At 39.1% G+C, this 23,567-nt stretch overlaps 2 protein-coding genes, 1 non-coding gene and 1 pseudogene across 4 annotated transcripts; 1 reads left to right on the top strand and 3 right to left on the bottom strand.

Moving 5' to 3' along the window:
• Positions 1-1,081: 1,081 nt before the first annotated feature.
• Positions 1,082-2,005, bottom strand: LOC101312666. The gene is made up of 4 exons (XR_185139.1): positions 1,916-2,005; positions 1,659-1,766; positions 1,389-1,448; positions 1,082-1,273 (listed from the first exon to the last, which is right to left on the bottom strand). It is a non-coding gene; the product is annotated as an uncharacterized LOC101312666 (transcript).
• A 2,324-nt stretch (positions 2,006-4,329) lies between these two features.
• On the bottom strand, positions 4,330-5,366 carry LOC101312958 (myb-related protein 315-like). The gene is made up of 3 exons (XM_004306355.1): positions 5,234-5,366; positions 5,007-5,136; positions 4,330-4,912 (listed from the first exon to the last, which is right to left on the bottom strand). The coding sequence occupies exons 1-3, from the start codon at positions 5,364-5,366 to the stop codon at positions 4,330-4,332; spliced, it is 846 nt and encodes a 281-aa protein (XP_004306403.1).
• A 3,705-nt stretch (positions 5,367-9,071) lies between these two features.
• LOC101313244 lies at positions 9,072-13,400 on the top strand (annotated as a pseudogene). The gene is made up of 8 exons (XR_185140.1): positions 9,072-9,234; positions 9,345-10,809; positions 11,629-11,935; positions 12,020-12,102; positions 12,214-12,368; positions 12,459-12,508; positions 12,658-12,732; positions 12,821-13,400. The product of XR_185140.1 is annotated as a UPF0392 protein RCOM_0530710-like (transcript).
• A 299-nt stretch (positions 13,401-13,699) lies between these two features.
• On the bottom strand, positions 13,700-21,994 carry LOC101294782. The gene is made up of 19 exons (XM_004304651.1): positions 21,981-21,994; positions 21,507-21,858; positions 21,166-21,417; positions 20,660-20,850; positions 20,406-20,577; positions 20,033-20,170; positions 19,799-19,955; positions 19,453-19,589; positions 18,862-19,038; positions 18,495-18,605; positions 17,816-17,935; positions 17,551-17,707; positions 17,257-17,420; positions 16,975-17,061; positions 15,849-16,177; positions 15,683-15,749; positions 15,313-15,452; positions 14,888-15,161; positions 13,700-14,509 (listed from the first exon to the last, which is right to left on the bottom strand). Exons 2-19 carry the CDS (start codon positions 21,807-21,809, stop codon positions 14,177-14,179), a joined length of 3,309 nt encoding a protein of 1,102 aa, XP_004304699.1. The 5' UTR covers positions 21,810-21,858; positions 21,981-21,994; the 3' UTR covers positions 13,700-14,176.
• Positions 21,995-23,567: the final 1,573 nt, after the last annotated feature.

Raw genomic sequence — 23,567 nt, forward strand, 5'->3', positions numbered from 1 at the left:
AGGGATTATGATCGAAAATTATACAGCGCACCCGGGTGCGCCGCGCACCCGTCATCTCCACCATCGATTTTGACGCGCGAAAAAGTCTCTGTTAAGTCCGCGTCAAAATCGACGGTGGAAATGATGGGTGCGCTGAATAGGCTCTCGATTATGATATGGTGTAAACTTGTAATCATGTTTGAGGATAATGGTTTCATCAAAAGAAGGTATCTGTTGAACCAAAGATAGACGATATGCAACTTTAGCCGAGTAGGTTTACTTTAGTTGAATGTTCTCCCTTATTTCTGAACTATGCTCCTGAAAATCATCATTCTGAAACTAGTTCAGTATTTTGATTTCATAATCCCATCCCTACTTCATCTTTTATGCATCATTATTGACTTATTGTTGTAAACTAATTATAAAGGGTGCTGAAAGAACTGAGATGCGCTCACTTAAATAGGCATAGGAAAAATAGTCCTGTATAGCACCCCATTGGCTTCTCAAATAAAAGGACTCTGTATAGCACCCCAACTGGTTAAAATGAAAATTGCAGTGACATGATGGTTTACAAACGACACTGATATTGAATCACCTTACTACTCTTTAGCTCTAAGCAATGAATTCGAAACTAAACCAAGCTGCATCATCCTCCACTAGGTGGATCAATTATAGATAAAAAGGCTGAGAAAGTGGACTGGCAGCCATCGATTGTAAAGCAGCGGCAAAGCCAAAATCATTTCCTTCTAGCACTTCATCTTTTATGCATCTTTACTGTTGTGAACGAAATTATAAAGGGTCCTCAAAAAACTGAAACGCGCTCACTTAAATTGCCATAGCAAAAAAAGGCCTATTCTTGATATAAAAAGTGTCAACAACAATTTCAAAGCCTGAGATCTGTACCCCATTGGCTTCTCAAATAAGGACTCTGTATAGCACCCCAACTGATTAACATGGAGATTGCAGTGACATGACAGTTTACAAATGACACTGATGTCAAATTACCTCACTACTCTTCAGCTCAAAGGCTCTAAGTGATGAACTAAACTAAAACAAGCTGCACCATCATCAATGCTGCTTCAACTATAGATAAAAGGCTGAGAAAGTGGATTGGAAGCCACTGATCATAAAGCATTAAAGCCTAGTTCATTTCCTTCTAGGCGGATCTCGCCGCAGTCCATACTTGTTGAGAGTCTTGATATAGCTTCTCATGAGGCTGAACTTGTTGCTCCCCAGATGGTAGAAGTAATCCCACGAATAGATGCCAGTCTTATGCAAGTCATCGAAAACAATCCTGCAACACATCCATTCCACAGTCCACAGTCACAACACAAACTCTTCATATACACAAACTACTCATGAGTCATGATATAAATCACCAATGAATTCAGAGTTCAAAACTACCTCACCCCATAGTTTCCTACAGGTTCTGCAGACATGATCCCCACAAGACGCCGCCCTGATATCACCTATCAATCAACACATACTTCAAAACAAGCTACTGAAATCGCAACCGAAAACTACATCAGCAATCATGAGCACATGCATATTACAATTCATGAATGCGTAAGTTCAAAACAAATTACCCTACTAAACATAAGAACTTGACAAAGTGATTTTAACTTTCTCATCCTATTTTCAATGTTATGATAACAACAAGGGTTGATCAAAGAAGTAACCTTTTCACCAGCAATGGACCTAATCTTGGCATCAACAGCTGGACTGTGAACTCTTAAGAATTCAGCTGACAAATTGAACACACTCCCATTGCCAAACTCCACCTCTACCTGAATAGAAATCAAACCCAACATTCAGAAACCACTAGCTCTAATAACCCAACATTCATATATACATAAAGTTCAAAACTTTACCCAACATTCATATATACATAAAGTTCAAAACTTTGAATCCAATTACAGATGGGTTGGAAGCTTACACATTTAGGCGCGTGGAGAGAAAATCTGGTGAGCGGCGGAGCACCGGCGGTGGCGTGGAACCGCCGGACCGCTCTCTGGAGCGCTTGCATTTTTCGTTTCTTTTGGTTGATTCTGGAGTTTCTATCAGGGCCTGGTTGCTTTTGCAGTGTGTGAATCGGGTCGGAGTCCGACCCATGTTTTGTTTTGAGGCTTTTTATTTTTACAGTCATCGTGTTTTTATTAACTCGTGGTCAACAATGTGGTGAAAGAGAATTTTGGCCAAGATGTGGTAAACTTTTCGGTTTGATGCTTGATTTGAAGGTGGAGCTTGCTCAAATTTTGATCTACTAGTTCAGTAGCAGCAGAGGTGATGGCAATTATAGTTGCTATTGAGCTTGCTTGGGTACGAGACTAGAAGCACATTTGGTTAGAGGTTGACTCGTCGCTTGTGTTAGACTTTTGACGGTCTCCTTTGCTTGTACCTTGACATCTACGTGTCCGTTGGCTTAATTGTTTACGTTGCATATCGAAGATGACATTTCGATCTTCTCATATTTTTCGTGAAGGGAATAAGGTTGCAGATGCTCTAGCTAATCACGGTACGTCATTAACTCAGCTGGTTTGGTGGGATTCACCTCCTTTTTTTATTTTGTCATATTGTAGTAATAACCTTATGGGTCTTCCCCAATTTCAGTTTTCATAATTTTGTTTCGTTGTTTTTTTGTTATGAGAGGTTTTGGTCTAATCCCCCTCTCTTGATGTTTTTTTTTTTTAATACATAAGAGTGTTAGGAGGTCATTCCTCTCTCACTCATCTTTCAACTAAAAAAAAATAATAAATCTACTAGAAAATATGGGAGTCAATGAATCTAAATTGTTTCCATACTTTAATATTTATTATTCGATGCAAGTAAACATACAACTAGTAGTGTGAAAATAGAACGTACAAATGGTACAATAGATATAAACCTATAATATAAACTTCTTACTCAATGGTTCTTATATGATTAATTTAATAACATGTGCGGACTTAATTAGGAGCAAAATGGAGAATCATGCATCGTAGACTGGTCAAGTTAAAGGGATCCAAACAAGGATGTCATTCCTAATTGTCACCATCTTCATAGTTCTACAATTGACCTTTATTTTATTTTATGTGATTTAGCATGGCATATAATTAACTTGGGACTTTAGGAGAACAACAGTGCAACAAACTCATTTTAATGCTAAGTATTTGAGATGTATAGAGGGCAACTACCAAAAGAGACTGTTTCTTAATCTGCTATACATAATCTAGTATTAATTGGTTTCTCCCTTAGAATAAGAAAATCTTTAGTCTTAATATCTTTAGACTTACACATACTTGTAGATTAACTGTTTGGTTGGAACAAAAGGAGGACAGCTATAATACAGGAATATAGGATCATAGTTAGTTTAATTAGAAGTAATTGACCTATTCTATATACATATTAAGGCCATTGAAAACACGAGAGATTCTAAATCTCAATATATATGTACAAGTATCAAGCTAATATCCTGATTAGTTAGTCACATAGAAAATACATATTCTGTGATGCAGACAATGTAACTGAAGTGTAACACCTAAGTTGATGCTAATTTTCTTATTAGTAATGCATCGATATGGTCAACTATACTCTCATTTTCTAATTTCCCTTCTGAAAAATGAAGAATGAAGAAAAATTTCGAAACATCGATACAAAGTGTCCCCATGTAGTGGTGGTAGTGCTGGGAGATGATGCATAATGCTGAGAGACACAGTGATAGTGGTGGTTAGCACGACCTGCATCCAATTATACACCATTACACGGTTTACACCTTGCTATATATGCAAATTCATCAAATATGGAAATTTTCAAATTGTGCAAGTTTCGCCACAATGTTAGATGATAATATGATTTCATTGTTCCTCATGAGTCATGACCCTGTACTTGGTTTGCAAAAGATTCACCAAGTCAATCTTAAAAGAGACACTAGAACGAGTAGTGAAACCTTGGGAGACATCATAATGATATATGTATGATCCACCATTGAGGGATTCATAGTTACTTAAGGGACAAGAAAAAGAAGCACTCATCATCAGAATGCAACATTGGAGATCAAATTAAGCTTTCAAGCTTCTCTGGTCGGATATGTGCTGTGTGTTACTCAATCTCCATGATAGCGAAAGAGCAAGAACTTGGAAATCATCAGCACACCCAGATTGAAATTAACATACATTTTCGGAGATTGAATACATAAATTAATACAAGAATTAGTAGTGATCGAAAGAGAAGAACTGATGATGGTGAAAAGAAGAGGATCAAGCTCAATCAAAATCATATAGTCTCATTAACTGTTGCAACAGCTTGTAACTTATGATCAGTGATCATGAAACTAGAAGAAAAGTATGAAATATGTTCAATGACTACTCTGATTCAAAAGTAGAATAGATCTTGTTCCAAATTGTTGAAGCCATCCCATGAAAGCATGGAATCCACACTCTCAACCCATTGTTGTAGACAGTTCTGTTGCAGTAGCAATTGATCGCCTATTATAGAAGGGTTGTAATTAGACTCTTCCACAGAAAATGAAGAATTAGTAGTAGTTGTAGCAGCACTAGTGTTGTTGGAACTAGTGGTGCTGCTGTTGCTAACTCCTTGGTTCAACATGAATTCTTCCAAATCCAAGCTTCCACAAAACATATCATAATTTTTCAAAACATCAGTAGTCTCATCAAAGGCACTTAAGTCAACCTCATTGGGAAGTTCTTCAAATCCCTTATTCCCATTATCCTCATCCTGCAGCAATTTCGGCTCCGAGCCATTGTCTTGTCCTAGTTCTGTTGAAATATCAGTAACTATCTCTTTATTTTCTTCCATGCTTTCTTTTGGCTCAATGGCTTTGTTGTTCACAGAGTCTACTCCAAGAAGCTTTAATCTCTTCTTGATTCGTGTATTCCAGTGGTTCTTGATCTCATTATCCGTCCTACCCGGAAAATGTGAAGCAATCTTAGACCACCTGTACATCAATCAATTTACTATATATTAGGCCTTGGTAACAGAATCAGTTTTTACCCTATTACATTTTGTGCAAGGACTAAAAGAAACAATACCTGTTACCAAGACATGAATGGAGTTGAATGATCTGATTCTCTTCTGCTTCTGTAAAAGCACCTCTCTTGAGGTCTGGCCTTAGATAATTGATCCATCTAAGTCTGCAGCTTTTCCCACATCTAAGCAATCCTACACCACCATACAAATGGTCACCAAGTCAAACCACTGTTTCAAAAAAAAGAAAAGAAGGTCTAGCTAAAAAGAAAATATGCGCACAAATAGATACCTGCAAGCTTAGGAACCATTCTCCAGCAATGAATCCCATTGTTGAGGATAAAATTCATGAGTTTGTGATCCTCCTCAATTGTCCATGGACCTCTTTTCAACCCAACTTTGTCACAACAAGGCTGCCTTCCCATTTTTTGCAAACTCGACAGATTGAGCAAGAAACTAAGAAAGCTTCTAGCTAGTTCGTTTGATTTCCTAAGTGGACTATAAAGTGGGGAAGGCTAGCTTAAAAGGAGCCTACAATTCCAAACAAAGATGCTGCCAGTTCATTGAGGCACATAAACAAATCAAAGCTGTTGTTTGAGAGGGGAGAAAAATGATTGAATGGAAAGAAAAGAAAAGCATTTGAGTTTTTGATATAGGTATAGAGAAGCTAGCTAGCATGGAACTTTGTCATTATAAAATAGCACCACCCCCCTCTATAGAGCCTATTGAATCAGTCCTGTTTTATTACAGCAAAGAAAAACCAGACGTGGGTCGCCTTCAATTCATTGATGAAGAAACTTCGAATCATTATTTTAGCAACCTAAGTCCTCCCTCATTGGCTTTAATGTATGTAATAAGCCAAGAAAATAAACAATGAGCTTGATTGGGATTCTTTTGTTCCTTTGAAGGCTGCCCACTTTTGTCGTTGGACGCAACTCATTAGGCCTAATGAGTAATGAGAGAGAGAGAGAGAGAGAGATGCCTTCACTAGCAAATGAGACTATCTGAAAATTCCAAACATGGATTCACTTGGCCACTTGGGACTTGGATGAATCAAGTAAGTTGGTCTACAGCCTACATCGCAGAGTTTAAGTCCTCAGTCAATGTATTTTAGTTAAATAGCCGAAAAGTACAGAAGTAAAAAGAGACAAACAGAGCTTCTTAGAACCCTGACTTAATAATTAGAAGATTTGATTCTTGTTCAGTTACTAAATAACACCTATACTTCCACCTTTTAAATCTTTACATCAATCTGGAGAAAAAAAATCAATTGATCGACATACACTGTTGGTTCATTTCTTGCACGCGTTCGAAGATGTCATAGTTGGTTAATGCTTTTAGGAGAAGGAATTTTGAGATCATCATTTGAGTTAACTTGTGAATATGTACATGAATGAATTAAGTAGCATATATATATATGTTTGAGCGAGCAAAATCATGCAAAGCTGCAATCAGGTTATAAAAAAAGGGAATAAGAAAAGTGGGAGAAACACAAAAGATGGGGTAACGCCTACAATCTCTAAAATGCCTAAATGGGAAGACAGAAGGGGTCACTCGTGTAAGATGATTTGAGTAGTACAGAGCCTACCAGTATGATGTTCTGTGGTGAATAGAGATATACACAAGTTTCTTTTCTTCTTTTGGGTTTTGTTTCTGTTTTTTTATGGCTTTCTAAACAATCTTTCACAACTTTGATCATGTCCAAATCGTTGGACAACCAAAAAAAGTTGAGATTTCTTGCATACAAATACTCTAATACCATGCTTGATGTTGGACCCAAGAATTTGAAGTTATCGAAATATAGGTCAAAAATGTATGTCAAACTGAACGAATATGCATGATTTGGAAGAGAGTCTGAAGCGGCAACACAGACATACTTGGTTGAACTGAGAAGATGGCTCTGTACATTGAAAAGTATGAACCTTCCAAAAATGCTGTTGAATCAAATAAAAATATGGGGAAATGATTCCACTAATGGTTGACATCCTTACCTCCCTAAGCAATCTGCAAAATAGTTTATATTACCAAACAGAACAATGATTTGCAGACTTTAGTTCGGTTCATGCATACGAATATTCTCCATGATCTTTTTTGGAGATGCAGAGTCATCAGAAACACAAACATTTTGAGGGCCATAGTCTGCTGTGTGGAAAACAGTATCTTCATGTTCTTGAAGCTAGCTCACCATTCTTGATTAATTATCAAAATTATAATCAGATTTCGACTAATTATATTCTCGAATAAAATCGTCTGCACAACATGGAATCATGGATGTCATGTTTTCAAAGGCGACATATATACATGCAATATGCAAATTGACCTCCTCCTCAAATGGTGCCTGGCTGTTGACATTTTCGAACGATTATTTCGACTAGAGTTGCAAAATTTGAATTGTATTACCATGACCCGAACCCTAATATTATAAATGTTTGCAGTTATGCTTAGAAATTAAAATAAAATATCCCTGACGTCATTGTTGGTGAAAGAGGTCAAGAACAAAGATCTAGTAGCTGGTGACAAAACTGACGTCCAGTTGGAAGAGCATCTCATAGTAGTAAGCTGCCAGAGTGTATAGCTCTACCTAAGCCAACAAGCTAGCTAGTTCACAAGCAAGTACCACCGGATGATCTTAGCAAGTGCCACCTTATCAGTGCCGGATCGAGCAGGGATCTCAAATTCTCAATGAAGGAAATCGCGTTGATTCAAAATTTAGTTTTAGCTATCGGAATGCTCAACACGGTCATTTTGTTTTCGTTTTCCTCAAAGGTGTGAGCGCAATCCGGGCGCAATGCGTTTGAACTATATACATGACTAAAACGTTTGATTATGTGTTTTTTAGGATTGAGGCCACACATCCTAAGCCTGATTGAGGCGAATAATCATTTTCCTATAACTAATAAAAAGTTAAGCAGAAAAAACCAGTTAAGAGAATGCCAATGAAGGCAATTCCATTGACGTACACTACGTAGTACTCAACAATCAACATATCAATATGTTTTGTTCTTAAAGAACAAGGTTCAATATGTTCAATGTCGAAATACTTCAAACAAAGCAAGTTATAGTACGTGCGGGTTACATCTCGTCTATATTAAGAAATGTTGTTGGATTATCTATTGTCATTGGCGATTGCTAATTACTAATCAAAACGGCTAGCATAGGACATGAAAGATGCTTTTGCAGATTCAATGGCGCCAATAGAGTCGAAAACGACTTATATTCTTAATCTAAAATAAGCAATGGTCCAGTGACTCCAGTCCTTGGTGATGGAATTAATGTTGGGAAGGGTATCTAGCTTGAAGAAGAAGAATGAGGAACAATTGTCGTGTATGTAAGGATGAGTTTGAATGGCCAGTGCTGCCATTGGTGTCCTTCATGTTTAGCATATTTAGGTACAACTACTGTACCCCAATTCGTATGCTCGAGTCGCTCTCACCTCTCTGCAATCAGGTCAAAATCCTACAGAGGCCAGACTCTGGGCCCCAACCCATGCCAGCCCAGTTTGAGTAAGAGTTGGTGGTTTCGGTATGTTGTGCAAGGTTTTATAGCCTCTGCGTCCAAAAATGAAACTAGGGTTTCGGTATCAATGTTATACGCTGCAATGATGAAGCATACCAATAACCATGAAGAGTTGAAGAGTCCACATCCTTCGTTCTTCATCTTCTCATTTTGATCTACACCACTTCGATCTAGCTCTTCCTCTTAAAATGACTAAGAGAAGAGAAAAAAGAGAAGCAGAAATTTTAAAACTACACCACGTACAATTTCAAAAATAATGTATTGCGCGCAGTTGGTCTTTCAGAGGATAAAAACTCCCATGACAAGCATGTTCTCACTTCTCACAGCGGCAAATAAAAACCAACTCTATCTCAACTGTGCCTCCGACTTCCACTCCCTCGATCTCTTTCTCTTTTCTTCTCCTCGACCTCCTCCCACTTTGCATTTCAATCTCTCTCTCTCTCTCTCTCTCTCTCTCTCTCTCTCTCTACTCTCTCTCTCTCTCTCTCTCTCTCTCTCTCTCTCTCTCTCTCTCCTACTCTTCTGAAACAAAACTATGCACCAAATCCATGCAAATTAATCACTATGAATGAGAAGGTCACACAACTTCAAAGCTCGTTCATGTTGCCTTTCTTATGAAAGGACCCAAACCACGTAACAACAACAACAGGAAGAGACCACCGCGCTACGACGATACTGTTTCCTGGAGCAGGTTCTTCTGGTGCACCTTCTTCGTCTTCTTCAACCTCCTCCTCCTCTCCGGCTTCACCTTCTCCACCTTCCGCCTCCTCTTCGTAGGTAACCATTTATCGTATATTTAAAATGTTCTTTTCTCATGTTAGGGTTTCTGAGCTTTAATGCATCAATATAATAATTGAAGTACAATATGTGAATTAATGTACCATCAGGGCTGTTGATAAGATGGCCAAGTGTAACACAAACTGCCGTAACCGTCGACTCTCCGATCATCATTTCCGTCAGAGAAGTAGTTACGATGCCGGATCAGTCACTAGTTTTCCTGAACCGCCCTCGAACCGGTCGCTTATTTACAAAGGAAGATATCGACTGTTTTTACTTTTCACCTAATGACATGTCCCGCCGGCCTCTCTTCAAGCAACCGCCGCTAGACATAGACGGCGAGGATCGCTACAACCAGATCGTACGGTGCCCGCTTCATTCCGGAGGCGGCTTTAGGGTTTCAGTTGGTTTAAAGCAAAACGGCGACGTAACGTCGGCGCCGACTTACATGGGAGTAGCTGGCGTACGACGCGGTCATTGACCACGATAACACCACCGTCGTTTTCGTTAAGGGCCTCAATTTACGGCCGGATAGGGTTTCCGATGCTTCGAGGTTCGAGTGCTTGTACGGCTGGGACTTCAGTACTTCCAAGCATTTGTTGAAATCCGACGTCGTTTCGTTGGCACAAGAGATAGTACGGTGTAAAACGCCGTTGAGTGTGTTGACCAAGAGCAAACGTGGGGTGAAGGTTTCAGTTAGGTTGAAAGGCGGAACAATGGTGGACACTATAGCCCGGCCGGGGCTCCGGCCCGGACTGGTGGAACCGCCCCGGAATTAAGAGCATGTAATGTGTATATGCTCCATGGTGAGGAACTTGAAGGAATGGGTGATGTACCATGCTGAAATGGGAGTGCAACGTTGGTTTATTTACGACAACAATAGTGATGATGAAACTGATGTTGTAATTGAGGTGCTTCAGAGTGGGAACTACAATATTACCCGGCACCTGTGGCCTTGGATCAAGACCCAGGAGGCGGCCGGGTTCGGCCATTGCGCGTTGCGGGCACGCAAGACATGCCAATGGGTAGGGTTTATTGATGTGGACGAGTTTTTTCACATGCCTTCGAGATTGTCACTACACAACGTGCTGCGTAATCAATCTATGTATGGTTATGTGGGTGTGGTCCGTCGGGATTGAGGAGTGTCCCGGTCCAAGGCGTGACAGTCGGGTATACATGTCGCGTTACCGCCCCGGAGAGGCACAAGAGCATTTTGAAGCCGGAGGAGTTGGATTTGACATTGATGAATGCGGTGCACCATTTTCATCTTGGAAGTGGTTACGAGCCAGTGAATGCGGATAGGGGAGTGTTGGTTATCAAGCACTATAAGTACCAAGTGTGGGAGGTTTTTAAGGAGAAGTTCTATAGGAGAGTGGCGACCTATATGTGGCGGGCTGGCAGGAGGAGCAGAACGTGGGTTCCAAGGATCGAGCACCTGGGTTGAGGACGAAGGTGGTGGAGCCACCGGATTGGGCGGAGAGGTTTTGTGAGGTCAATAACACCGGACTTAGGAACACCCTAGGGTGTTGAAGAACCTGGCTGATCCGTATACAGGGTTTTTGCAGTGGCAGGAGGGTTATCAAAAACATGTGAAGAGAAAGGTGATGAGAAGGAGACCGAGAAGGAGAAGAAAGCATAGACGTTATTGTGACTCTTTTTGTTGTAGGGGTGGACTAGTTTGTTCACTATTTTTGTAGATAGGGAACTAGGGAAGTGTTATCAGACCAAAAAAAAAAGAACTAGGGAAGTGTCAACTGTTAATGAAACGACTTAGAAACCAGTAGTGTGTACAATGTGGTGTATGTATAGTATGGAGTATTAACCTCAGTCAATGTCTATCATTTACATGTAAATTGCCATCGAACAAATCCAAGTTCTAAGTTCTCAATGCACTCAAACCCATTACTAACCAGTACTTATACTTCAAATTTTGTTTTGGTGAGACTAACATTACTATATTTGTATTGGATTAGAATATTACTCCATATACATACTCCTTTTCTTTCTTAACTCCTTTTATTTCTTAAGAGATTAACTCACTTAAGATTTGATATTGAGATCTCATCAGTATGAACTTACTTTAGAATAAAAACTCACGTAATAAGTAAAATTTTAAATTCAAAATCTTTATTTTATAAATACGAACATAGCTGTATAGATGTACGGTTGCGTACTGAAGACCTTCCGATAGTTGAGTAATCAATCTTAGTCGTATTGACACATTGAGAAAATATTCGTTTAGCAAATTCCTACCTTTTATACTCTTTTTGAAATCAAATACAGAACCCCGAAATCATAGCCGTTGTAGTTTGCCTAAACACCATACGATTCAAAATAAAACTGAACCGTTATAAAACCCTATTAATCCCCACTCCGCCTTTTTGTTTTCTTCAGAACTCAAACCCTTCACTTTCTCCGATCCAGAACACCCAACAATGGTGAGAGAAGAAGAACCAAAACAGAGCCCAAGAACTCAACCCAGAGAATCAAACCCAATTGAGATCGGAAACAGCACAAGTGGCGGGACTAGCTCGTTGTTCAGCCCCAGATTCAAATCGGCGGCCGCCATAGCCGGTTGGGACGAAGAGAGTCTCTTGATGGCGAGCCTCATTGTCGACGACACGCCGGAGCAAGATACCAAGCAGAAGAAACGATCTGTTTTCAGGTCCAAGACTACTCCACCCACCAATTCATCAAGAAGGTATTCATTGTTCAACTGATCTAGTTGAGAGAATTGAAGTTATGTTCTTTCTTGTGTTTGATTCAGATTTTTTGGGTGGTTCAGAAAGCGGAGAGTTCAGCGAAAGAGCCCGGTTTCGATCCCAGTGGGTGTTCTTGACCTTGATAGTGTAGAAACTACAAAAGAGGGTAATAACCCCTTCTTGGGTTTTCTTGATTTGTTCCCTATATTGAAATTCAACGCCCAAGTTTTGCTTTCATTTTGCTTTTTTACTGAAATTTGAGTGTTTTGATGGGCAGAGAGTGTGAAGGAGAAGGTAGAGCCTGAGATTGTTGTTGTGAATGAAGAAAAGAAAAGAAGGGAAAATGAGAAGAAGGGTGAGAGCTCTGGTGCTTCGTGCTCGAGCTCGAATCTTCCTTGCATAGATAAGCTCAGGGATGAGCTTTCTTGTGCTGTAAGAGCCTTCTCACTTTGATGAATTGAATTTAGGACAAATGGTTTTGATTTAGTACTTAAAAATAATGGTTTTGATGTTCTTGGGCAGATCTGCTTGGAGATTTGCTTTGAACCCAGTACCACTCCTTGTGGACACAGGTGAGTTTGAGATTAACCAAGCATAAGCTAATTAGCTAAATTATAACAATTGTGTATCTTAGAGATTTGTTGAACTTTAATGAGGTTTTGGATGATGAAACCCTCCTAGTGTTTGATACATTTGCTGAGTAGTGCCGTTTGACTTGTAGTTTCTGTATGAAGTGCTTGCGATCTGCTGCGGATAAATGTGGGAAGAGGTGCCCCAAATGCAGGCAGCTAATGAGGTATGGTGTTTCAGCTACAGTTTCTAGTTATTCAAATTGGGGATAGGCTTGTAATGCAGTTGCGGCTGTTATCTGTCATCATTTGCAGCAATGGAAGATCTTGCACCGTGAACACGGTTCTGTGGAACACAATTCAGCTTCTGTTTCCGCAAGAAGTTGAAACAAGGAAAGCAGCTGGAGCCTTGAATAGTCGTGAAGAAGCTGAGAGGAAAATCCCTGATAAGGCCTTTAGTAGTAGCAACTCAAGGAATCAAAGCAGAAGAGTATCAGGTAGAGATCTGGCTGCAAGGAGAAGAAGGGCAGTTTTAAGCCAAGATGAAGACGAGGATGATCCTGCGCCACTTGCTATAAGGTTACAGATGAGAGAAGCTCAGAATCAAAATCGGGATCCAGGAACCTTCACTCGACCAGCAAGGATATCAGCAGCTAGAGAAATTCAGCCTATCAGGAGAGTATCAAGCAGAGATGCAAATCCAACGAGTAATAGAAGTGTGCCAAACCAAGATGAGGATGCTGCATTAGCTCTGAGGTTACAGAGGGAGGAGTTTATGGAGGCTTTTAGGGGAACTACTGATCAGTCTAGTGCCTCTCTTTCGTCTGCTAGAGCAAACATCCGAGCCATGGCATCTAGAGCCACTAATCGTGGTGCTGCAACCCGATTTATGTAATCTAGTTTTCACTTCGTAGTAGTTATCAAGTCTGTTGCATTACTTTGTGTCTTTGTTCATGTACTCCCAACATTTACAAAGAACTGTGAACACAGCTTTTCTTAGAAGGATACCTAGTTAAGTTTTTTTTTTCCCTGAAGATTTAAATCTTTTTGTGTACCGTATGACCCCTAATGCATTTCTCGGACATGCTTTAAACCTATTTGATTAGACAAGGGCACAACAAGCTATGACTTAGCTGCAAGTTCTGCAGTGCTATGTGCATCCAACAAGGCAGTTCAAAATGGCAATCAGAATAGGATTTGACAAGATGTATGAAACGGGTAACCTCGCAAATAAAACAAACAAATCAGACACTTCAAACTTATAACGGTACAAGTTGATTACATTCCAATTGTTGTTTCCATCTATGGACACTCTACAACAAGTAAATCCCTAGCAGGGCAAACTAACTACTCTTTGTTCATTAGACCTCTAAACAGAACCCTCATCAGACTCTCATGGTATCAAGAAACAAAATGGAGAACACAGAAGACCATCCCTGCGACCTGAAAAAGGAGGTCGTATGGCACAACAAAACTTTCGTTTCACTTGCTTCACCAAACAGGTTGACTTGCTTGCTTGTGAGAATTCTGATAGCAAAACTGTTAATAGAAGCAAGTCCACAAACAAACCCCACCCTCGTAAAGACTAACATGTTTTCATAACCTATATTTGTACAAGGGGCCTTACTGGGGAATTGGCCACTGAGTAAAATCTGTCTGTTTTTGGGGAAGTTAGTGCCTATGAGAGTGTTTTCGGCTAACAAAATGGGCATCTCCCTTCCACTTGTTCCATCTCTGTAAGACAGTCAGACCAATAGAACTATAGCCTACAAAAGCCATAACACAAAATTCCCTATACGGAGCCAAGGCCAGGGAAGAGAGATAGGAATAGTATCCAGCAAACAGGTACAGTAAATGCATCCTCACTTCTAGGTTTCGGATTGGAGGGAAAGACACCAGAAAGGAATTGAACTGAGGGTTTGAAGTGAAGATACCATGAAGGATCACACCTGTGGAAAGAGCTGAATCCAAGACCCATGGAAAGCTATGATCTGTCCCGATTCTCTGCAACCACAAAGACGCTAGTTTACTTAGTAAAAATTGGATAAATTCTTGTATAGCTTAAACATCACACGAATGGTCATCACAACAAGGTACAAAATCCTGATTGTATTTGCATGTAATCATATGGCTTGGTCAGGGGCAAAGAAACTTATGCAGACGCATGTGCATCATTTATAAATTCTACGGTATGGTGCATATAGATATGACACTCATCGGAAACTCTTCTTGATGAATGTTGAAAACTTTGTGCTTCTAGAGAGTTAATGACAAGGAATATTTAGTTCAGAAATTTGCCAACATTCTTGGTCTGGTGGATATAGATATGAAACTCATAGGATTTCTAGAGAGATGAGAAATATAATGATATAATCATCATACCTCCAAACAAGTCACAAATGATGGGCCAAACATGAGTGCTGCAATAAGATGCAAAATAAACAACCCATGCCGATGATGGAATATCTCTAGTTGAGTTTCACCAAAACTTTTTGAAGAGTCTGGGCTATTGGAGCACGTATCTTCAGAAGGGAAATTCTGGTTTGATAGACCATCACGTTTGAATATAAGTTTGTCAGACCCATCATTGCCGTCTTTCTTATAATCAAATGATTCATGTCTTCGTGCATGGCTGCGAAATGAAGCTGTCAAATAACTGTTACAAAGACATAGAGCAACTTTTAGGATCACATTTGTTTTTTCAGATACCGTAGGAAATGACTCATGAAGTTTACAAAATTATGCATAAACTAGAAACAATGAATGGACAGAAAATGGACAGAAAAGCGCATAGTATTATGACATACCTGCAAAGTGCAGTATGACAGCATAAAGCATGATAGAACAAGACAACAAGTAGACCCAACGCCGGATGAACCAAGCATGCCAAAGTAATTGCAGCAAGTGCTGTAACTAGTAGGGGATTAGCTCTTATAACCCTCAACACCTGTTCAAAAAAGAGTCAAGTGAAAGTCTATGAATCAGTCTCAAGAACTGAAGGAAACAAAAAGGATAAGTAATAGATAAAGGAAGTTGTAATCATTTAAAATTTGAAGCGCACAAAATCACCAAACACAACTAAATGAAGACAAACACACACGTACAGTTTCTAATAGCTACATGGGTAAGATGCTCAAGTTGGTAATGATGACATTAGTATTACAAGATAAAGTTTACCTTCCATGAACAAAAACCAGAGGACATATTCAGAAACCATTGAGAACTTTTTCCCGACAACTGAAACCTGCCAAAAATTAATTTCTATCATTCCACTATTGGCACTAGTAAACACGTAATCTTTCATCCAATTGTGTACAAAGAGTAATAAAGAAAACTTACTGACCTTTTCTTGATGAAAATATGTAGCAGAGCAGCCCCATAAAACACAAACTGGGATATCAAAATCAGAATGGCTACGAAGCCATTAGCAAGGAAATAGCAGACAACTGAGACAATGGTGAAGCTAGCAAATGAAGGAGATGGTTGAGAAATCCAAAATCCAACTAGTAAGGAGAGACCGATTGGCACAATAGCAAGGTAGATAAATGGTACTGGGAATCTCAAATTGGACTCTAGTGCCTTCAACATCGAGGGTATGGGTAGATTACGATCCCATGCACATGCTTGCCGCATCAGTGCGAAAAAGATAACAACAATGGAGAGACCAATAATCTGCAAGACAACAGCCCTATAACATGATCAAAAATCAATTCCTTTTCATCTGTTGCAAATTCCAATTTGAGTAAAAAAAAAAGTCTCTTTATTCCTTTGTTAAACTACTTATAAAGCTTTTTTTTTATTAAAAAAAAAAGACTTTTTCACCAACATTCTAACCTGATTGATCCAACCTGCCCATCAACTAAGTGCAAATTTCTCTCAAATATTGAATGGGTTCAATGTCTGACCAACCCCCAGAATTAAATGGTTCATAAGTGAATATTAAGGCTCGAACCTAGCCCTCAGTCCCTTACCACTAAGCGATATACGCCCATTGTTCCAATTCAACATACATTATATTCATTCAGTATTGATTTTGCATGTTTAGGTTCAACAAATGGAAACTGTCACTAGATCCTGTAAATGGGAGATGGGACAGGTTACAGAAGTGAATCGCATTTTGAAATAATCACATGCCTGTTGTCCACTCATCTATATGTATATGATAGTTCACATTAAATAACTCCAGATACTATACAGCAATGTTTAGCTCAAAGGTTATAATTATATCTCAAAGGTTTAATATATATAGCGATTTCTAGGTACAAGTGTACTTAAAATCAGAATTTGGCAGCATAACATAAGAACAACTAAATATAAATAATATGGACCCTTTCAGTCAAATCTCTATAATTTCCTACACCCCTCAAACCCATCAGCATATCACTTTATAAGCATAAAGAACAAAAGAAACTGAAGAAACACAGCTGAGATCCAGAAATATCTTGAAGTGAGCTGTTGGAAGTCATTACCTGTGAATTATACACAAGCAAAAACCTACTGGCGACTGCAATTACAGAAACTGTCATCTCACTCCTATATGAACAATGTGGATCTACCTGAAGTGAAGCAGTGTACGAAAATGTAAAAACCTTAGCCTTTCAACAATAGGAAGAAATCATACAAAATAAAATAAATAAATAAATAAATAAATAATCTGTTCTTGCTTAAATAGAACTTATAAGTTAGCAATGTCTTCTGTCAATATCATAAGATAAAGTAACTGAACTCTGAAAGTAGAGGTGAAAACTTACCACCAACATAACGGAGGTTTTCTCCGAACTTCTAGGTGAACTCCAAAGTGATGGTGATGAATCAACAACAATTGTGTCGCTATACAAATTTCTGAATACATGCAGACCTGATGTTTCATCCCAAGCAAATGCAACCGGTGGGAAACAGCGAAGCTTGCAGAGCTCTGTAATATGGAGAAAGAACAAGCTTAGTCATACAAGAGAAACCATTTATGTCAACATTCTTTAATCAATGACGATATACGAACCAAAGATATAAAACATAATAGAGGTACAAGTTATAAAACCACTAACTGCTGTTATCCGTATCTCCAGCCTGTTCATCTGGAAGTCCAGAACTCTTTATTCCACAACCTGCGGTCTTCAAAGAGAATATTACAGGCAGAAGGCCTAAGCTACTTGTGAATGATAGATTTAAAGCAAGGGGATGATCTTCCTTCCAAGATAAATCCTGCATAGCAACACAGGTCATGATCAGTCAAACAAATAATCAGATAAGTGACAGCTTAAGTTCCTACAATTTCCAAATTCAGAATCACCAAGTCGACAAAATATTAACCTTGTGAGAATAACCAGACACCGGAGGTGACCAAGGAGAGATATCTCTCTCCCCTTCCTCTGGATTGAAAAACTGACCAACAGCCATGGAAACTGCTGGTGGAGGTCTACCTGAAATACTCTGATTACAAAATTGTCGACCGTCATGTACAAAACCCAATACAGTTGAAATATCACATCGAACAACAAAGAACAAAAGGTTTGAGTAATTGAGGATGAGAAACACAGGCAGCCTTCAGACAAGACTAATAACTAAAGTCATAACAGAACGACTAAATTCACTTAAAATGTAGTATGGAGGCCCGGAGGGATTGCAGTTCAGCTTTTACTCTGAAAATGACAGTATGAAATAGTGGAGAATTTAAAATCGCCCATTGCTATAATAGAAACCAGAAGAACTTCATTGTGCAGTTATTGTTTTGAACTTCATTGCTATAATATACTCAATTACTCACTTCATGTACTCCAGATCTATGCTTACAACACACAGGCCAAAACATATTTCAATGTCTTGAAAAAGAAAAAAGAATTAAAATTTTGATTTCAAACAAAAGAAAAATCTTTCGGAAAACTGAACAGACTTGTCAAAAAAAAAAACAGTCTAGCACATAACAAGGGAAACAATAAGACAAAATTCAATCCAATCAGACTCGTTTGAAGCATAAAAGTTAAGACAATACCGGACGTGGTGCAACTGAGATGGTCAGGAATCTGAAACCACGCATATCCTGCGGTCCTAAGAGGAGTATAGCTGAAGGGGGAGCTTGCTCTGTTTGGCTTCCTGGTTCAATCTAATAAGATAGAGCATATCCAAAAATCAAGGCATGCCGATGAATTCAGCAAAAAAATGTGCCAAAGGAATCATTCTTAGTAAAAAAAAAAAAGGCTGAGTAGCAGCTTAATCAGTGTATAACAAAATTCACTTGAAACAAGGAAAAAGTCCACTTCAAATCTGAACACTCATATTTAAATATGATGAAAAAAATCTACTCACAGATATAATAAGCCAATAACCCATGAAAACTGTAATGAAGCAACATTCAGTACCTGTCTTGGTGCTGGTCCTGATGGAATGAGCACCATCCTCGATGTCACCTCAAGGATCCTTTTACATACAGGCAACTCTGAAGTTGAGTTTCCTTTTTCAGGCCATAGATGAAGTCTAACCCCAGAACATGGAGCAAGGTTGGTCACTAACATGAAGTGACTTCTTCCATTGGTTCCCTGCACAAATAGATTAAAGTCTGAGAACTATCAGGGATACAAAATGCAAAGTACAAAGAAAATCAACAAGAGCTAGCCGTCATACGAACAACTGAATAGGAAAATGAACATATCAAGGTAAATACTAATTCAACAAGCTTCAAAAGCACTACGAGGCCAATAAATCAAATTTAACCCCCTCAACTTATAACGACAAATCAATGGTACAGACCATATTTATTTCAAACAAAGTTGTGCATGCACAATATAAAAACTAATTTCAGAACCCTTTTATAAGGTCAACTATGGGCAAAAGAGGGTTGGGGAAAGAGAGGATTACAATGAATTTAAGGAATCATGAATGAAACTAAGCTTGAAAGTAACTTCAGAACAGTTCCCATATCACTATCAAGATGGTGGTTTGCTGATGCTAACCAGTTTTCGAATGTCCAACCACCGTCTTCGACCATCCATGGCTAAAACAGTGACGGTGGTTGTCTGGATATATAAGTCCCTCTCAAGGCCATCATCACTCCAATGAACATTGCTAGGACAAGCATCAGAGATGATCAGTGATTCTGCAGTTGTACAGTTTATAAAATGAATACATTAGCATTGTCAAGAACCTTGTACATCCTTTTTAGCACTACTGCCACGGGATCTATAAAATATCCCAAGGGTTTTAACAAACCATAAAGAACAATATGATGGAGTTTCCACAACAATACAAAATGCCATCATCTATTACCAGTTCTGTCTTTCACGTCTCTAGTTGGAGCATGTATTGACTGTTGAGACAATCGTGATTGCGTCCTCCAATTGAAACTTTGTGGTATCGCACTACGAAGCATTTTTGAAAAGATTGAAAGTCTTATTCTTGTGTCAGAGAAAGGCTGGCCTGTTCTGGGATCTGCCAAACTAAGGAGAGTGTGTGATACCTGGACAAGAGCATATATGTTATTATATTCCGCCTGCATATAATTGAATCTGGTTTCCAAACCTGACTTTCACTTACTTGGATAACTAATTGATTGCACCATAAGATAACTTGATGTTCCATGGATAACCAAACATTTTTCATGCTGGTACTACTGATCATAAAACCATGGGTAGGCGGCACAATGCCATCAAGGGATTCATACTTGGTCCTTACCTGAAGACAAAAACAAGAGTAAAAACACCCACAAAGTAAGGGTACATAGCAAGAACAGTTGTATACACAGTGTATCTGCATGCATATGATGTAAAAACAGTAAATAATTAAAAGATACTGCATACACCCATACTAACACTAGTACAGATATAAACCACTTCAGCAAATTATGAATATGCCACATTTAGTGCAACTCTTCAATTATAGTATGCAAGACATGTGTCAACATAGGTACCTGGTAATCATTATAACCACCAGAAATAGATATGACAACAACATTGGAGAGAACAGGATCAGACAAGTAGTGTCCTGCTGCAGTTGTTTGGACCTCGTATCCCTTTCTCCATTCTCGATTAATGTGTCTAAAGTAGTGACCGAAGGAAGGCTGTAGCGCCACAGGAGGGTATCTGGATGAAAGAGGTAAAACTCATCAAAATAAGTTATGTCATCACTGAGAACACAAGACATTGTATGAGCCGCAATACTCACTGGTGTGGGCTGGAAAGTGTAAGAATTGTTTCAACTGCTGACTTTCTCAAATGAGGGTCGATAACTGCAGCTCTAGCAACAAAACCACCCATAGAATGACCAACCAATATAACACTTTTTGGCAAAGTCGCAGAGGTTGCAGCTCCTTCCTTTTCTCTAGCCTTGAAAGATTCCTCGTACTGATCCAAAATCTGCATGCGTGGTTGTAGCCTTGCAGATTAAATATAATGAGAACTGGAAACATATGAAAGCAAAATTTTCTTCTAAAAACTAAACAAACCACAAGCAACAAGATGTTGCTTCCCCAAAAGGAAAGTATTGACAGGGTAAAAATCCAACACTGAGAAATGCATGTCATATTTAAGTGCTGTAGTTTAAGACTCTATCTCGCGATGCAATTTCAAAGAAAATAGTATGAACTCAATGACCAAGCATTGAGAGCTTCCAATTATACATGCGATCTAGTAGTTTCTCTATGAGAGTGAGAGAGAGAAAGAGAAACCAACCCTGTGAATGCAGCGGACAACATAGCTTGCCTGTTGTTCAAGTACACCGCTATCCAAAGCAGAGTGTTCACCTTCAAGATCCACAGCGAACCAGTCCAACCTCGAATCGTATTGACTCGGCAACTCATAACCGCCTACATCCCTATCCTCCTCCCCTCCCTCTTCCGGAGTCAACCAAGCTTCTCGATAATACGTACGCTCAAGTGGACCTGCCTGATACGCCCTATCAGATTCCGCCGCCAATGACCTCACCTGTAAATCACAAAAATCCACAAATGCTAAGCTTTTACCACACAAAAACACACACACATACAGCATTATACAGCTAAACCTGACCTTACCTGCTTATAGCTCCCGCCGTTCCCCGGAATAAAAAGCACCGGAACACCGCTGAGCTTCCGAACATGCTCCTTGAAATCGATCGCCTTCCATCCCTCGTGGTACAGATACAAGCCGTACTTCGCCGGCGCTGAATCAGAGCTACTGAACTGTATCGGAATATACGTCGGATACATGTACGTCATGTTACACCCGTTCGAAACCGGCTTCAACAAGCCATAGATTCCGGCGAGGACGACGCCGAGCACGAGAACAATGAGCAGTGCTATTCTGGACTTGGCTCTCAGCCCTAGCACCACCTCCATCCCTCCTCAACCGCTCGAAATTCTCCGCAGCATTCAAAATCGAAAATCCCTATAAGGAAACAGTAAATTGAGCTAGTAGAGAAGCATTGAATTCTACTGAGATCCGTTACGGAAGTAAATTGAGCTACTAGAGAAGCAGCATGGAAGCTGAAGAAGAAGGAAAATGCTTACGTGTGCAATGACGCAGTAGATCTGAGACGAAGCGGTGCGGAGGAAACGACGTCGTGTTGACTGACCGGAGATTGAAGGAGAGCTTTGGAAGTGAATCAGAGAGAGTAGCAGAGTTGGCGCATCGCACTAGTCCAAAACTGGAAATCAAGTTATATAGTGGCGGTTTGGCGGGTCGGGTCGGGTTGGGGTAATTTCCGGTGTTACTGGAGTGTGTATAGATTCGAGGAGCCGCAGAAACTGGAGATGGAGTGAAAGTTAATAAATAGATCGTCTAATTTTTCCTTAAAAAAAAAAAAGCGGTAAATTCTTATTGTTACACTTCAATTAATTATTGGTAGAAATTTTGAGTTACTACAAATAAATAATTCAAATGATTTTATCATTCATTATGTTAGTAGTTGAGTAATGAAATGAAAACGTACAACTCTAGCAAAGTGAGACTAGAAACATAAAAGATTGGCAGGTATAGTTATTTTCGAAATTAACTCTCCTAGAGATGCAAGTTGAACCAACATAATCATTTAACATAGATTCTTGAGTTGGGAGGATACCACTCGATTAATCTCAATACTTCAAAGACATTTATGTGCTTTGTGTTGAGATATTTTATGTTAATTATCAGAATAATATAAGTATTTCGAGAATATTGATTAATAGATTAAAAATAAGTTTACTTTTTACTTTAACAAAAGTAGACTCTCTAGATTCCAAAAGAGAAATGCTCAGAAAATAAAAATGAACACAATCATTTCTAGCACAGACATCAATTCAATCATTTTCAGCTGAGAAAGGCACCTAATTGAATTGGCAACTATACTTTGGTTTAAAAAAAATTTGCACAGGCTAACCAAGTCTTCAAAATGATGACTCTTTATTTCCTGTGTAATTATCAGATATGATAATGAAAGCTTTTAGAGCAAATCTTCATACTATATTTCTCATACTAGTACCTAAACAATGACAAATTGGTCAAAAACCGTGCCATTCAACTTCGAAGTCAAGCTTGAGCATATCTAAAAGGAACCACAATCAGCATATTACTTGTTACAAAACTTGTCTGCACAAGCCAAAGCAATATTGTATCTGGTACATAGCAAAAGAAAAAGAAATAAAGAGCATACAATCATCCAAGACCAATTTTTTAAGTGTTAAACGACACAATCGAAAGATGGACAAATATCTACAGTCATGCATCCCTTGCAGCCCGATCCAGTGCATAGGCATAGTCATCATTCTTCTAGATGTGCTGCTGGCATCTAGTCCTGATCCTGCAATTAAATAAATAAATAAAATTTTCCAAGGGAAGTACTAAGAAAGCGTTGTCGGATTATTCAGACAAAAAGAAGCCATGCCGATCTATTCTAGTTAGTCTGCCTTAAACTATAGAGAATATGCAAATCAAAATCCAAGTCCTTTTACCTCGGTGGCTACAGATTCCTCAGCGAGTGGATCAGGGAGAAGCACCACCATAGTAGCGGTTCTCGTCGCCTGAAAACAATTATCCGAGTTAGTTTGATGATATTTACAGAGGGATAGAGAGAAAGAGAGATAGTTAGATATATATATATATATATATATATATATATA

Source organism: Fragaria vesca, linkage group LG6, assembly GCF_000184155.1.
Source record: "Fragaria vesca subsp. vesca linkage group LG6, FraVesHawaii_1.0, whole genome shotgun sequence".
Classification (NCBI taxonomy): domain Eukaryota; kingdom Viridiplantae; phylum Streptophyta; class Magnoliopsida; order Rosales; family Rosaceae; genus Fragaria; species Fragaria vesca.

What these genes read in the sequence shown, in the direction of transcription:
- LOC101312958 (XM_004306355.1), bottom strand. Translation starts at nt 5,366, where the DNA reads ATGGGAAGGCAGCCTTGTTGTGACAAAGTTGGGTTGAAAAGAGGTCCA. An exon ending in AATGGTTCCTAAGCTTGCAG is followed by an intron (nt 5,137 to 5,233) that starts GTATCTATTTGT and finishes ATGGTGGTGTAG; the next exon opens with GATTGCTTAGATGTGGGAAA. An exon ending in CATTCATGTCTTGGTAACAG is followed by an intron (nt 4,913 to 5,006) that starts GTATTGTTTCTT and finishes ATTGATGTACAG; the next exon opens with GTGGTCTAAGATTGCTTCAC.
- LOC101294782 (XM_004304651.1), bottom strand. Translation starts at nt 21,809, where the DNA reads ATGGAGGTGGTGCTAGGGCTGAGAGCCAAGTCCAGAATAGCACTGCTC. An exon ending in TGCTTGTGTATAATTCACAG is followed by an intron (nt 16,178 to 16,974) that starts GTAATGACTTCC and finishes GTTGTCTTGCAG; the next exon opens with ATTATTGGTCTCTCCATTGT. An exon ending in CATTTGTGACTTGTTTGGAG is followed by an intron (nt 14,510 to 14,887) that starts GTATGATGATTA and finishes TTGTGGTTGCAG; the next exon opens with AGAATCGGGACAGATCATAG.